At 46.1% G+C, this 12,076-nt stretch overlaps 1 protein-coding gene across 1 annotated transcript in view; it reads right to left on the bottom strand.

Moving 5' to 3' along the window:
• The window catches only part of dennd2da (DENN/MADD domain containing 2Da), a 17,418-nt gene continuing 5,342 nt past the window's right edge, over positions 1–12,076 (bottom strand). Inside the window, exons 4-14 of the mRNA XM_030353235.1 lie at positions 9,601–9,767; positions 9,082–9,194; positions 8,642–8,711; positions 8,481–8,558; positions 7,564–7,704; positions 4,157–4,305; positions 3,522–3,693; positions 2,591–2,641; positions 2,107–2,188; positions 851–1,099; positions 1–738 (exon numbers count right to left, since the gene is read on the bottom strand). Coding sequence (XP_030209095.1) covers positions 674–738; positions 851–1,099; positions 2,107–2,188; positions 2,591–2,641; positions 3,522–3,693; positions 4,157–4,305; positions 7,564–7,704; positions 8,481–8,558; positions 8,642–8,711; positions 9,082–9,194; positions 9,601–9,767 — 1,337 coding nt within the window. The 3' untranslated portion in view covers positions 1–673. The remainder of the gene's footprint in view (positions 739–850; positions 1,100–2,106; positions 2,189–2,590; positions 2,642–3,521; positions 3,694–4,156; positions 4,306–7,563; positions 7,705–8,480; positions 8,559–8,641; positions 8,712–9,081; positions 9,195–9,600; positions 9,768–12,076) is intronic.

Genomic DNA, 12,076 nt, shown 5'->3' on the forward strand with positions numbered 1-12,076 from the left:
TCACATATAAATCAAACATGTTTATTCATGACTGACGAGTGGCTTGTCCCCATGCGATACAGTGATACGACAATATCAAACCTGACAGCAGTGCTACCCGGCGTCAGTTCGGTCTTTGGAGAAAACAAAACAATAAAATGAGTTGAATTCTAAAAATGAACACTACTTTTCCCATGTAATTGTACCTTTAAGACAGGAAAGAGCGCAAGCTAATCCTATGAGCTGTTCTTGTGTTAGCGCTCACCGCTAACAAAAGCTAATCGGGGCAACGCAACAGTCACATCATACACAAAGTGGTCTGATCCAACGATGGGTCGACAGGTTCATTCCTTCTTTTAAAATTAACCGCCCCTCTGACTTTAGATTAAAATCAATGGTAAAATAGCAGCACAATTATCACTTTTTCTAGATTCATAAAAATACAATTAAAAGATACAGCGCTACAAACGCGTTCATAGGAGACATACAAAATCAATGAATCGTATTTACAGGCAACAATAATGGACTTAATTTAACTGTTTGTCCCAGATGTACAAAGCTTATATTGGGAGTATGCATCGTTTCCTTGGGTCTGGTCCATGTTCCTTTATTCCAGAACCTACTTATGGAATAAACTGTTCCGGAGGCGATGTTAAATTATTTAATATGCCTTCAACTCTTTGGGCCGTAGTATTCACCGCTTCTTCTTCTCTGCTTTCCCATTATTCTGGTATTCCTGAATCTTCTGATGGAAAATTCCTGGGGTGATAAAAAAACAAAAACACAGTTTGTCAGTCAACGCTTTCCAGGAAACATCCCTGATCTTCCCAACATTTGGAAAAGTATCGCACGCAGGTGCGCGCTGACGTACCTTGATGCGTCCCGGACTGTCGCTGCTCCGCCTCCTGGATGAAGATGTCGAACATCTGCGTCTGCATGAACTTCTTGACAAAGTGCCGGGTGGTGTTGCTCTTGATGGACTTGTAGAAGGCCCGGCTCTGAAACGTCCTGCGCGCCTCCGCCCCGCCACTAGAGGTCAGATACGAGGCGTAGTGGCCCACCGTCTTCACAAAGAAGCCCAGGAAGGCCTCGGACACCACCCGGTTCCACTCCTCCACGGCTAGAGTTAATAAATAAAACACATTATTAACTCACGGTATTCATGTATCCAGTACAGAGCATCAATAACAAAAAATGAAAAATATAGCTATCATTTTTTCCCCTTCAGCAGAGATCTAGGACCACTGCATCAGACCTCGCGTTACTTTGAAAAAGATTAAACTTTATTGATCCCAGATGGGAGACTTGTGTAAAGTTTGCTTTTTTTGAACTAACTTTATAGCTGACATGTTTCCATTCAGAGGCTATCAATTTAGTGTGTGTGACTGTGTGACCGTTGGTGTTTGAAACTGTGTGTGCGTACGTGCCTGTGTATGGGACTGTGTGTGTGACACTGTGTGCGTGCATGTTTCTGTTTGACTTTTGCCTGTGTGTATGACTGTGTGTGCGTCTATGTGTGTGCGCATGTTTCTGTGTGTGTTGACTGTCTGTGCGTTTGATTGTTTTGCCTGCGTGTGAGACTGTGCAACTGTGTGTGTGTGTGTGTGTGTGTGTGTGTGTGTGTGTGTGTGTGTGTGTGTGTGTGTGTGTGTGTGTGTGTGTGTGTGTGTGTGTGTGTCAGTGTGAGCCTGTTGCTGTGTTCCACTGTCCATACTTCCATGAGTACACTTAAACATAGTACACCATCCGCACTCACTAAGTGCGCTAATTTTCAGATGTCATCGTTGTTCCAAATCGAATACTCCGTGGTGCACTATCCGGAAATTACAATCACGACTGCCGCCGCGGCTCCTCCCCCGCAATAAACATCCCGCTTTGAACGGTGAACTCTTTACGCCTAGCAGCTATAAACTACAAAAGAGCACAAAGTGTACGTCGATCCACACTTCGCGATTTGACCGTTTTGAGTACACCATCCGGGTCCTTTCAGTACACTTATTTTCGCCCGATCTGAATTGGAACGCCCTACGTACTCAAACTACGTACTCAAACTAAGGCTAGTAAGTACGGATAGTATGGATATTGGAACACAGCATGTGTGTGTGTTGTTGTGAGCACTTTACTAACTAGCTTTCTCCTTCTTGTTCTCCAGGGCCAGCAGGATCTCGTCATGCAGCTTTGGAGGTAAGATGGATCCCTCATCGCCGATCTGAAACACATGACCGGCATTTTGAGGATTTCCTCCAAGATTACCTTTTGAGGCAGTCATCTCAAAATGTGATCTCAAACTCTAATTTTAGGGATCCCATTTAAATTTTCGAGTTCAATCAAGTAAATCAAGTATGTTTTCGTATGTCGTTCAAAGAAAAAGTGGTGTGAATAGGCTGAAAGGATGTCGGCTGATTGGCCCTTAGCCAATACTCCTCTGTTGATTAACGGATTAGGATAAACACACGAGCCACGTTTCATAGGGTGATGACACCTCAATCAACAGATGACGTCACTACTGTCGTGTCAACACTACACAATCAGATAAAAGTGTTCAGAGATCACATTTCGATGTTGCTTCCTGGATGACATTTTGATGTTACTAAACAGACGGTCGTCTTACTGAAGCGATGAACGTCTCTGTCCTGTTCTCCGACAAGTCGACCAGCAGCATCTGTGTGGAGCAGCAGAGTCACAAGGGACTGAATACACACAGGGGGAGAAGGAATAGTAATGGTGCTATCCATTTGTATGGTACGCCGGTACGTCCGACCTGCTCTAGCGAAAACGTGACGTAATTTCCTGTATTGCAGCACTTCTAGCGTTCCCGTTTCACATTGGCTAGTCATTGTTATTGTTAGCTGTGTTAGCCTCTTTAGCAAACCAGCTCGAAAACAAACAACGCAACTTTACATTGTATTGCACGCACAGCAATGCATAAATTGGTGATCGGAATAAAGTAGGATTGCAATCAAATGTGTAAGAGCATTTCAAATCAATATAATGACGAACGTTGTACAAAATACAAGGAAAATAAATCTCTTTACTGGCGCAGCCATTTTTGTTGTCAAGAATAGCGAGTGGGACCGACCAAAAGGGGGTGTTCCTCTGGGAAATGCTGCAAGAAAGCTGGGAGATTTACAATTTACGACTAGAACGTACTGGCGTACCATACAAATGGATAGCACCATAAGCATGCATTCCACTCCTTTATTCGTGTGCGAGGTCCCTCTATAAAGGTCTAGATTCAACTGGGTTATCTCTTGTTTGGAAGTCTAAATCTTGAGATCCCTGATGGAAAAGAAAAGTAACGCAACTTGTTCTAGCTCACTGTTGAGGTAAACTTTAATATAATAATACTAAATAAAAGCTCTGGGTCCGATTTAGCTCCTCCTCCTCTGCACCTATTTATTGAACACTTTCACCCGTTCTCAGCCTCACTTCTAAGTCTCTTTGGTTCGTAACATCTGCCAAACCGATGACTTCATGCAGAACAAGTTCCTGCACGAGAAGCATGACTCGGGAGAGTTTCTTCTCCTACGGGAGAAACTCACGTCGCACTTGTCGTCAATCAAATCCACCATCTTCTTCTGGACCCCCAGCAGGTAGGGCGTGGGCGCCATGACAACGTCAATGAGGATGCTGGGCACGATGGAGATTAGGGTGTGCTGCCAGGTGAAGGGGTACAGCAGGGCCGAGACAGCATGGGCCACCTGGGACAACGTTCTGAAGGAACACACACACACACACACACACACACACACACACACACACACACACACACACACACACACACACACACACACACACACACACACACACACACACACACACACACACACACACACACACACACACACACAATTAGGTGAGTGCCGCATGCAGCGCTAAACAATTGTTATTTTATAGGCAAAAAGAAAATTGGAGGTTATGATTCACAACCACATTTTCCCCTTGATCCGATACGATTATTCTTTTTGGAGCGATGTGCTTGATCGAAAAAAGTAAAAATTTCGAGCAATCTGATTGATCCAAAAAAAATTGATCCGATTGTGCTTTTAAGCTAAACAGATGGCTCAAAAAAAGAATATTACGCATTCCGACCACGGTAAGAAAGCAATAACAAAACGGCTACAGACACGCGTGGCGCCCAGAGGTCGTTCCTCCGGAGACGGACGTGTTCTCCTACCCCAGCTCTTCGGCGATGAAGACGATCCTCCTCTCCAGGACGGCGGCGGCGAACACCAGCAAGATCTCCTGGTTGCTCAGACAGCCGCACAGCGTGGCGAAGTTCACGTGCTCCAGCCAGGAGTCCAGCGGCCGCGTCAACTTGATGATCTGGGAGGGGGGAGGGGGGGGGAGGGGAGGGAGACACCGTCATAAGGTCCCCGGACACTTTAAATGAAGAGAGGCTTCCATGACACCAGACCGGAGACCTCCCCGTCACCAGAGACATCCAGCTAACTAGACATCAAGCTAACTAGACCCAATACATCGAGCTAACTAGACATCCAGCTAACTAGACCCAATACATCCAGCTAACTAGACATCAAGCTAACTAGACCCAATACATCGAGCTAACTAGACATCCAGCTAACTAGACCCAATACATCAAGCTAACTACACATCCAGCTAACTAGACACCCAGCTAACTAGACACCCAGCTAACTAGACATCAAGCTAACTAGACCCAATACATCCAGCTAACTGGACACCAGCCAACCAGCTAACAAGAAATCCAGCTAACTAGACATCCAGCTAACTAGACATCCAGCTAACTAGACATCCAGCTAACTAGACATCCAGCTAACTAGAAACCAGACATCCAGCATACTAGACATCCAGCAAACTAGACATCCAGCAAACTAGAAACCAGACATCCAGCAAACTAGACATCCAGCTAAGTAGACATCCAGCAAACTAGAAACCAGACATCCAGCAAACTATACACCAGACATCCATGTAAACTAGACATGAAACAGAGTTACCGAATGGCTCAAACATACAGTTAGCAGGTAGCCAAAAGCTAACCAACAAGGAAAGTTTTGACACATCACAACAGAGAAAGCACCGGTTCTAGGACTCCCCATTTTGGGTGAGTATGACTGATTTGGGGATGTGCACACTGCACCCACAAGGCGCGATTCGCATTTGTATTTATATATAAAAAGCATTTTTAGGGAAACTTCCTGCCTATATCGCATCATTGATTGACTGGTGTTCAAGCCCCTACCAGACACGGACTGTCAGGTTTCCATTAAAGATCCCTCAAGTCCGTACTGAGCTAGGGAAAACTGCTTTTAGTTTTTATGCCCCACCAGCCTGGAACACCCTGCAGCATGAGCTAGGTATTAACACCGTGGATCCATTCAACCTTTATTATTTATTTATTATGTTTTAATTGTCTTTGTGTTTTTCTTTCTGCTCTTCAATTTTTTTGTCCTCTTTTATTTCTGTGACATTTCTAAATCTATGAATCCTTTGTATTTCCTTTGTATTTCCAATGAATTTAAATGAAAATAAATAAAGTATGTTTTTGTATGTCGTTCAAAGAAAAGTGGTGTGAATAAGCCGAAAGGATGTCGGCTGTACTCCACTGTTTTATGAACGTCAACACCGAAGGATTAAACAAACAAGCCACGTTTCCTAGGGTGATTACGCCTCAAATCAACAGATCTCGTCACTACTGTCGTGTCAACACTACGTGTAACACAATCAGATCCTGTTCGGATCCTTGTGATGCTTCTCACAGTCTCGCTGATTAACTGCGCTCGCGCTGCACTATAACAGGTCGGCTTCTGCCATCCGTGCATCAAACCCTATTGTCCTCCTGTACACCTATTGACCCGTTCTTCCTGTTACTTCCCCCATGACCAACGATCCTCAGATATGGAAATAACGACAGGGAAAGTCCACAACAGGAAAATTCCTTTCAGTATGGGGACAGGCCAAATGTTGATGGCAGAGTACATTATAGTAAACCGAAAGTTTCTTGCAAAGAAACACAGATAAACCAGAACGCGACCTGTGGGCCGAGGCAATCACAAGCCCTTTAGGCTTACCCATTAAACAAAGAGTTTGCCCTTGTCTTCACTTCTAAACGGGTTGATAAGAGAGTGTCGCTGTTTGAGTAGTGAAGGTGTGGCGAGGTCCGCGTACAGGCCCTTATCCCGTATCAGGTGAGGCTCAGGTAGGCAGCCGCCGGCGTCAAAGAAACAGAGACTGGCGCGTTCATGGACCTTGTCGGAACCTGACCTTCCGGGGAATTTTAGATCGACAAGAGGTCAGACTTATTTCAGAACATGTGTGACTCTTCGGATTTGGGCCTAAAATGACCTTACTATATTGTATTACAACGACTGAAATGTCCCCTTTTTAAATAGCACTTTCCATTTCATTGATGATTTAGGCCGTTTACGTTCGCTTTAAGTCAACTGAAGAAAGCCTTTAAATCAAACCATGTCTCCTTAGTTTTTGCATGGAAATGGCAACGGCAGGTAGGATCAGGCCATTCTCTGCCTATCCCTGATCGAGAGATCTCAAGTTACGGAAAAAAGAAAACCAACAAGAGCTGCAGAGCAGGCTCCATGGCTTGCGATGCCAGTTCTGCTGCGTGTGTGAGTGCAGCACGGTGCGTCTGCTCTCAGATGTGTCTGAGCATGTCCTCCATTAGCCAACCTCTCTGAGGTAAACGGCCATCGCCAACTACAGGATAGACCTGTATTATCGTGTTACACTTTAGTACAGTCACTCAGGGAGGCGTTGCTTTGCCCTGCTAAAAATATGCCACCCAAGGGTGCGCGTGTTTGTGCGCGTGCGTGTGTGTGTTGTGGGAAGTGACATCTAATGATGATATTGTTTATTTTTTTAATTGTTTTTATCACGCAATGAGAGCGAGATTTCGACGGGCTGCGTGGAAGCCTATCTGATTGAGAATCGCTGAACGTATCACTAAGTCCTTGGTGTTTATTTGATGCTGTCTCATAGGGCTGTAAACTGGACATGCTGTTATTGCAGGGAGATTGAGGCAATCATGGGTTCTAACGTAAAGTAGGTCTTAATCGTGTCCGGGCCATGAAAGCTCTCCCTTGGTCCTATCACGTTTAAATGTAACCGTTGACCTTCACTATCACGCAGGCACGAACACACACTGTAGTGATTACAGACAAACATAAAATAGAGGTGTGCAGACAGAATTGGCAGCATTAATAGTGCACTCCTTAATCACTTTCACTATGGATTCAAGTGTCTGCTAAATGAAAATAAAGCCAATCCTCATTTACAATAACTCCGGCGAAGACGCCACACTCAGCCATAACCGAACCACTATAAAAAAATACCACACATTCGGACAACCAGGGATACAGAATACAAAACACGACAATAATTCAAAGCATAACTTTATGGTTCTGCGTCGGGTTTTAGTGAGCGGACCAATCACAGCCCTTGCTGCTGCGTCGCCTCGACGAATGATTACATGTCTCTGGGAGGTGCACGTCCGGCCCTTGGGGTGGACGCAAGGAGGGTCCGCAAAGACGTAAGGGGTCCGTAAACCCTCTTGCGTTGTGTCGACATGGAACCATAACTAAGCCTCACCTCGGTTCCGGACTCTGGGATGTGGCTCTTGATCTCCACGCTGTTCCCGGGTGCAGGGAACGGGGACTCCCTCAGCTTCTGCATGAAGGGGTAGATCATGGCCATGGACTTCTGCCGGCGCTTCTCCACCTCGTCGAAGATCTGCAGCCGAGAAGAGAGCGAATGTCGAGGAAGGACGGTTACGCTTTGCATCTTTAGACGCTCATTTGGTCTTTGCACGGTTCTCAAGTGTTCTTTCGGATGTCCAAAGAGAAACACGACTAATTAAAAAAGAAAGGAAAACACAGACTTAAATTTGTTGGAACTGTTGTGGCCAAAGTAGAGGGATTTATCTTTGTACCCGTGTTGGTGTGTATGTACACATTTGAAAATAGTATAGTAATAAATAAATTACATTAAAAAGTATGTGTGCGTCTATTTGTTGTGCGTACTTCAATAAATTCAAGACATTACAGGAAGCGTTCTCAACAATAGCTTGAACGTGACACAGCTCTCTGCAACGTTTCGTGACAATGTAAAACCACCTTCAAAGTGTCTTTTGTTTTCCATATTGTGTTACAGATCAGGTAAAACTGGATTTCAGGGCAGGCAGAATGGAGCAGGGAGCTGTTTTGATCATCGAGTTGCAGGACAGACCAAATGATATTACACTTTGTTACACATTCCTAGAACATATTTAGGGCACATCTATTACACATTATTTGTGAAATAGCTGTATAAGTGGAGAACTGAGTAAACAATGGAGAAAAGAAGATTTCATAAAACAAATAGAATTACATTATTATTATAATTATTTTTCAAATCTTTGAAATATAATGATTTGTAATGTAATGATTTTGTTTATTATTCTGAACGTCTTTTTTAAAATCATGGGTAGTCCATTGTTTTCATAGATTATGTCACTTTGTTGACGGTACCTTGGAAAAGAGACCAAAACAGGCCAGTTTGCTGATGATGCAGTAAGCCTCTGGCGGGCACGCTTTGTTACCTTTGGGCTGAAATAAGAAGGAAAGGTAGTCAATGATCTACAAGGTACACTATATACCCCATACACCTCTAGCATCATAAACATGCTCACCAATAACCTCCGGCAGTATCCGTTCTTCCTGCTGCCGTCCACCTCGGTCAGAACGAACGAGAACGTCTCGCTGCAAACGAGCACAACAACACAACACAACACCACAAGGGGCACTTTTAGTGTGAAAAGCACAGATTGTTACACGCAGCACGTTCACAGGACCAAAGGTACAATACGAACAGCAGGATGCGCAGAGCGAGAGCTTGCAGTACGTGATAAACCCAGAAACCAAGTTTCAGCCAGAACGAATGAGAACGTCTCGCTGCAAACGAGCACAACAACGCAACACCACAAGGGGGGCTTTTAGTGTGAAAAGCACAGATTGTTGCACGTTCACGTGACCACAGGTACCGCACGATCAGCAGGATGCGCCGAGCGAGAGAGTGCAGAAGGTGAGAAAACCAGGGCATGCAGTGGCAACAGAATGAGTCGGAGCCCACCTCTGGTACTCTGTCATGGGGGCCCAGTCAATACCCTCAGGGAAGCAGAACAGAGTGATGGCTTTCAGGATCTTCTCCTCCTCTTCCTTCTGAGACCTCCCCATTCCGTCTCTCTGGAGGGAGGGAGGACAGACGCACGTTCATTGTTCTGAGGATCATTATTACCGATGGATTCATGAACAACTGAAAGTGTGGAGTTACTTCTTGGTTTCTGTTTCGTCAGGGGATTGTAACGAGGGGGTTTCTACAGTGGTATTCCCCCTCCTGCCCCTCTCCCCCCTCCTGCCCCATCTCGGGCCCCTCCTACCCCCCTCCCCCCTCCTGCCCTCTTCCATCTCCTACCCCCCTTCCCATCTCCCCCCCTCTCCCCTCTCCCCTCCTGACCCCTCTCCCCTCTCCCCCCTCCTGCCCTCTCCCCTCTCCTACTCCCCCTCTCTCCCCTCCCCTACTCCCCCTCCCCCTCTCTCCCCTCCCCATCTCCCCCATCCTCCCCCCTCTCTCTCCCCCCTCCCCCCTGACCTTGGGGAACTGGTAGGAGATCTGGGGCTCGTAGCCGCCGCCGCTCTTCACCAGGCTGACCACCACCAGGTACTCGAAGAAGTACTGGCCCCGGATGACGCGGGGCTCGCGCTCCAGGGGCTCCGCGGGGCCCGGCTCCACCGGGGACTCCGGCACGTCTTTTAACCCTGGGGGAGGAGGGGGGGCGGGGGGGAGGGGAGGGGAGGAGGGGAGGGGGGGGGGAGGGGGGAGGGGAGGGGAGGAGGGGAAGGGGGGGGGGAGGGGAGGAGGGGAGGGGGGGGGGGAGTAGGGAGGGGAAGGAGGGGAGCCGTCAGTCAAGCAGGCGCCCAACTTCTGCTTGAAAACTTCTTCTTTACTGTAAACATTAGTTTTTAAATTTCATTTTACCAATATTTTATCCTTTATACTTCCTTTATTTGAACCTTGTATATTTGTGTAAATGACAATACAGCCGACTTTAGCCTCCTTAAGTATTTTGATCCTGATTGCACATCGATTCACTGCATTGTGGCAACTTCTAGCCTACATTATCGTTGTTATTACTTTTATTAATAATAACATTGTTGCCATTATTAACGTCGTCTCAAATGTATGATTGTTACTTGTTTTATTGTTCTTTGTTTTATCTTGGTTTTTTATAGCACTTTGGTCAATTTTTTTTTTTTTTTAAATGTGCTTTACAAATACATTTACATTACATTAACTTTGACTTTTGACCTTTTGACTTGCACCCACACACACATACAATCTCACACATACCTACACATTCGAATGGTAACTTCCTCTTCCTCTGAACGTGTTTTTAAGTGTGGTAAACTCGTCAATGCTTGCAGGTTTCAACATTTTAACCAACAAGACCGACATGTTTCCGCTCGGCAGCTCGGCGGTGGCACTGCAATGGGACCGGCGGTTATCGCAAGCATGGAGTGATCCAACGGCAGACGAGAGACACAACACTGCCGTTATCATGCACGACAGCCCATTTCAGTACCCATCACCCTCCTAGCCCTTCCTGGAAGGAGGGATCCGTCTTCTGTGTCACTTCTCCAGGTTTCTCTCGTCTGGGTTTTGGAGGGCGTTATGGGGTTCATGTAACGTGGATCGGTGAAGCTGTGTCACTTTCTATGGTGGTTGTTCAGTGTCAAAGTGTGTATCATCGCACCCTCAAGATGAAAACAGGATACAAAAATAAGAAAAATTAAACAAAACGTTGTTGGGCATAACAAATGAGTGTATACTCCAGCAGTACATACATGCTACACCAGTCCAAACTAGACCCCTGTTTTAGGGGCTAGGGTGTTTCCCCACGCAGTCCACCTGATAAAAGAATCTGCTAAATGGCTAACTAGTAAATAGTCCAAACCCCATATAGCATAGCGCATAGACATGTGCTATGCTAAATTACTTGTGCATTTCTTCAATACAGCATACCCTGTGTGATTGATGCAGTTTAGGCAGCAGGCCGACGGTATGGGTTGGAAAAATAAAGAACAAATAAAATAAAAATAGATCCAGCAATATCACGATATTTGCGCAGAGTGCGGCACCTAACTGGCTTTCTCGGTCTCCAAGCACGGTCTCAAAACCACGCTTGGGAGACCAAGCAGAAGATGTTGATGCTCCCGCCCACAAGCTCAAGAGTTAAATACGCCAGCGCGACACGGGACACTGCACACGAGACGCCCCAGCTGTCCCCCGAGCAACTGCCATCAGCGCAGCGCTGCTCTCTCCCGAAGTGAGGAGCGCAGATAAAAGGGTTTCTGCAAGTTTCAGCATGTCAAATTTAAGTCCTTTTTAAGAACTTATTAATACCACCTTGAATGAAATTTAAGACCTAAAACACACGATGGTGGGGGTTGGCAACAGACGCGAGCCAACTTCGGAAACGGACGCTTTCCAGCCAACTGTCCTTGAATTTGCACCTACCCATTGTCGCAGACTAGCTAGCAAGCGCGCAGATAATCGTTTATATATGCAGCTAGCAAGAAAGAAGCCTCTCTACGTCTCTACCTCTCTCAAAAAAATAAAATAAAAATAGTCCTGCCCTGACCAATTAAGACCTTGAGTTACAGCATAAGACATTTGTAACGAATTCAAGACTTTTTAAGGCCTTAAATTTAGAAACATGAATTTAAGACTTTTTAAGGATGCGCGGACACCCTGAGATATCCACACACCCTGAACGAGACGGATATCGGGAACGGCGAAGGAAACAGTCCGTTCCTTGAAGTCAAGGAAAGTGGCGCCCTAAGGTGATGTGTGAGGAGTGCCGCTCTGTCACTTGTAGCACCGCGAGCTCGTACAGCTGTAGAACGTCAAAGAAGGGAAGGGAGGAGGAGCCGATGCAGCAGACCATCTCGCACAACACCAGGAACGCCAGGAGGAATCAGCCGGTAGATCCGCTAAAAAAAGGATTCGGAATCCCCTGCCAAGCTGAGGAGGTCATGTGGGCTAGTGTGCGTGCCTGGTCGGACTC

Source organism: Gadus morhua, chromosome 1, assembly GCF_902167405.1.
Source record: "Gadus morhua chromosome 1, gadMor3.0, whole genome shotgun sequence".
Classification (NCBI taxonomy): Eukaryota; Metazoa; Chordata; class Actinopteri; order Gadiformes; family Gadidae; genus Gadus; species Gadus morhua.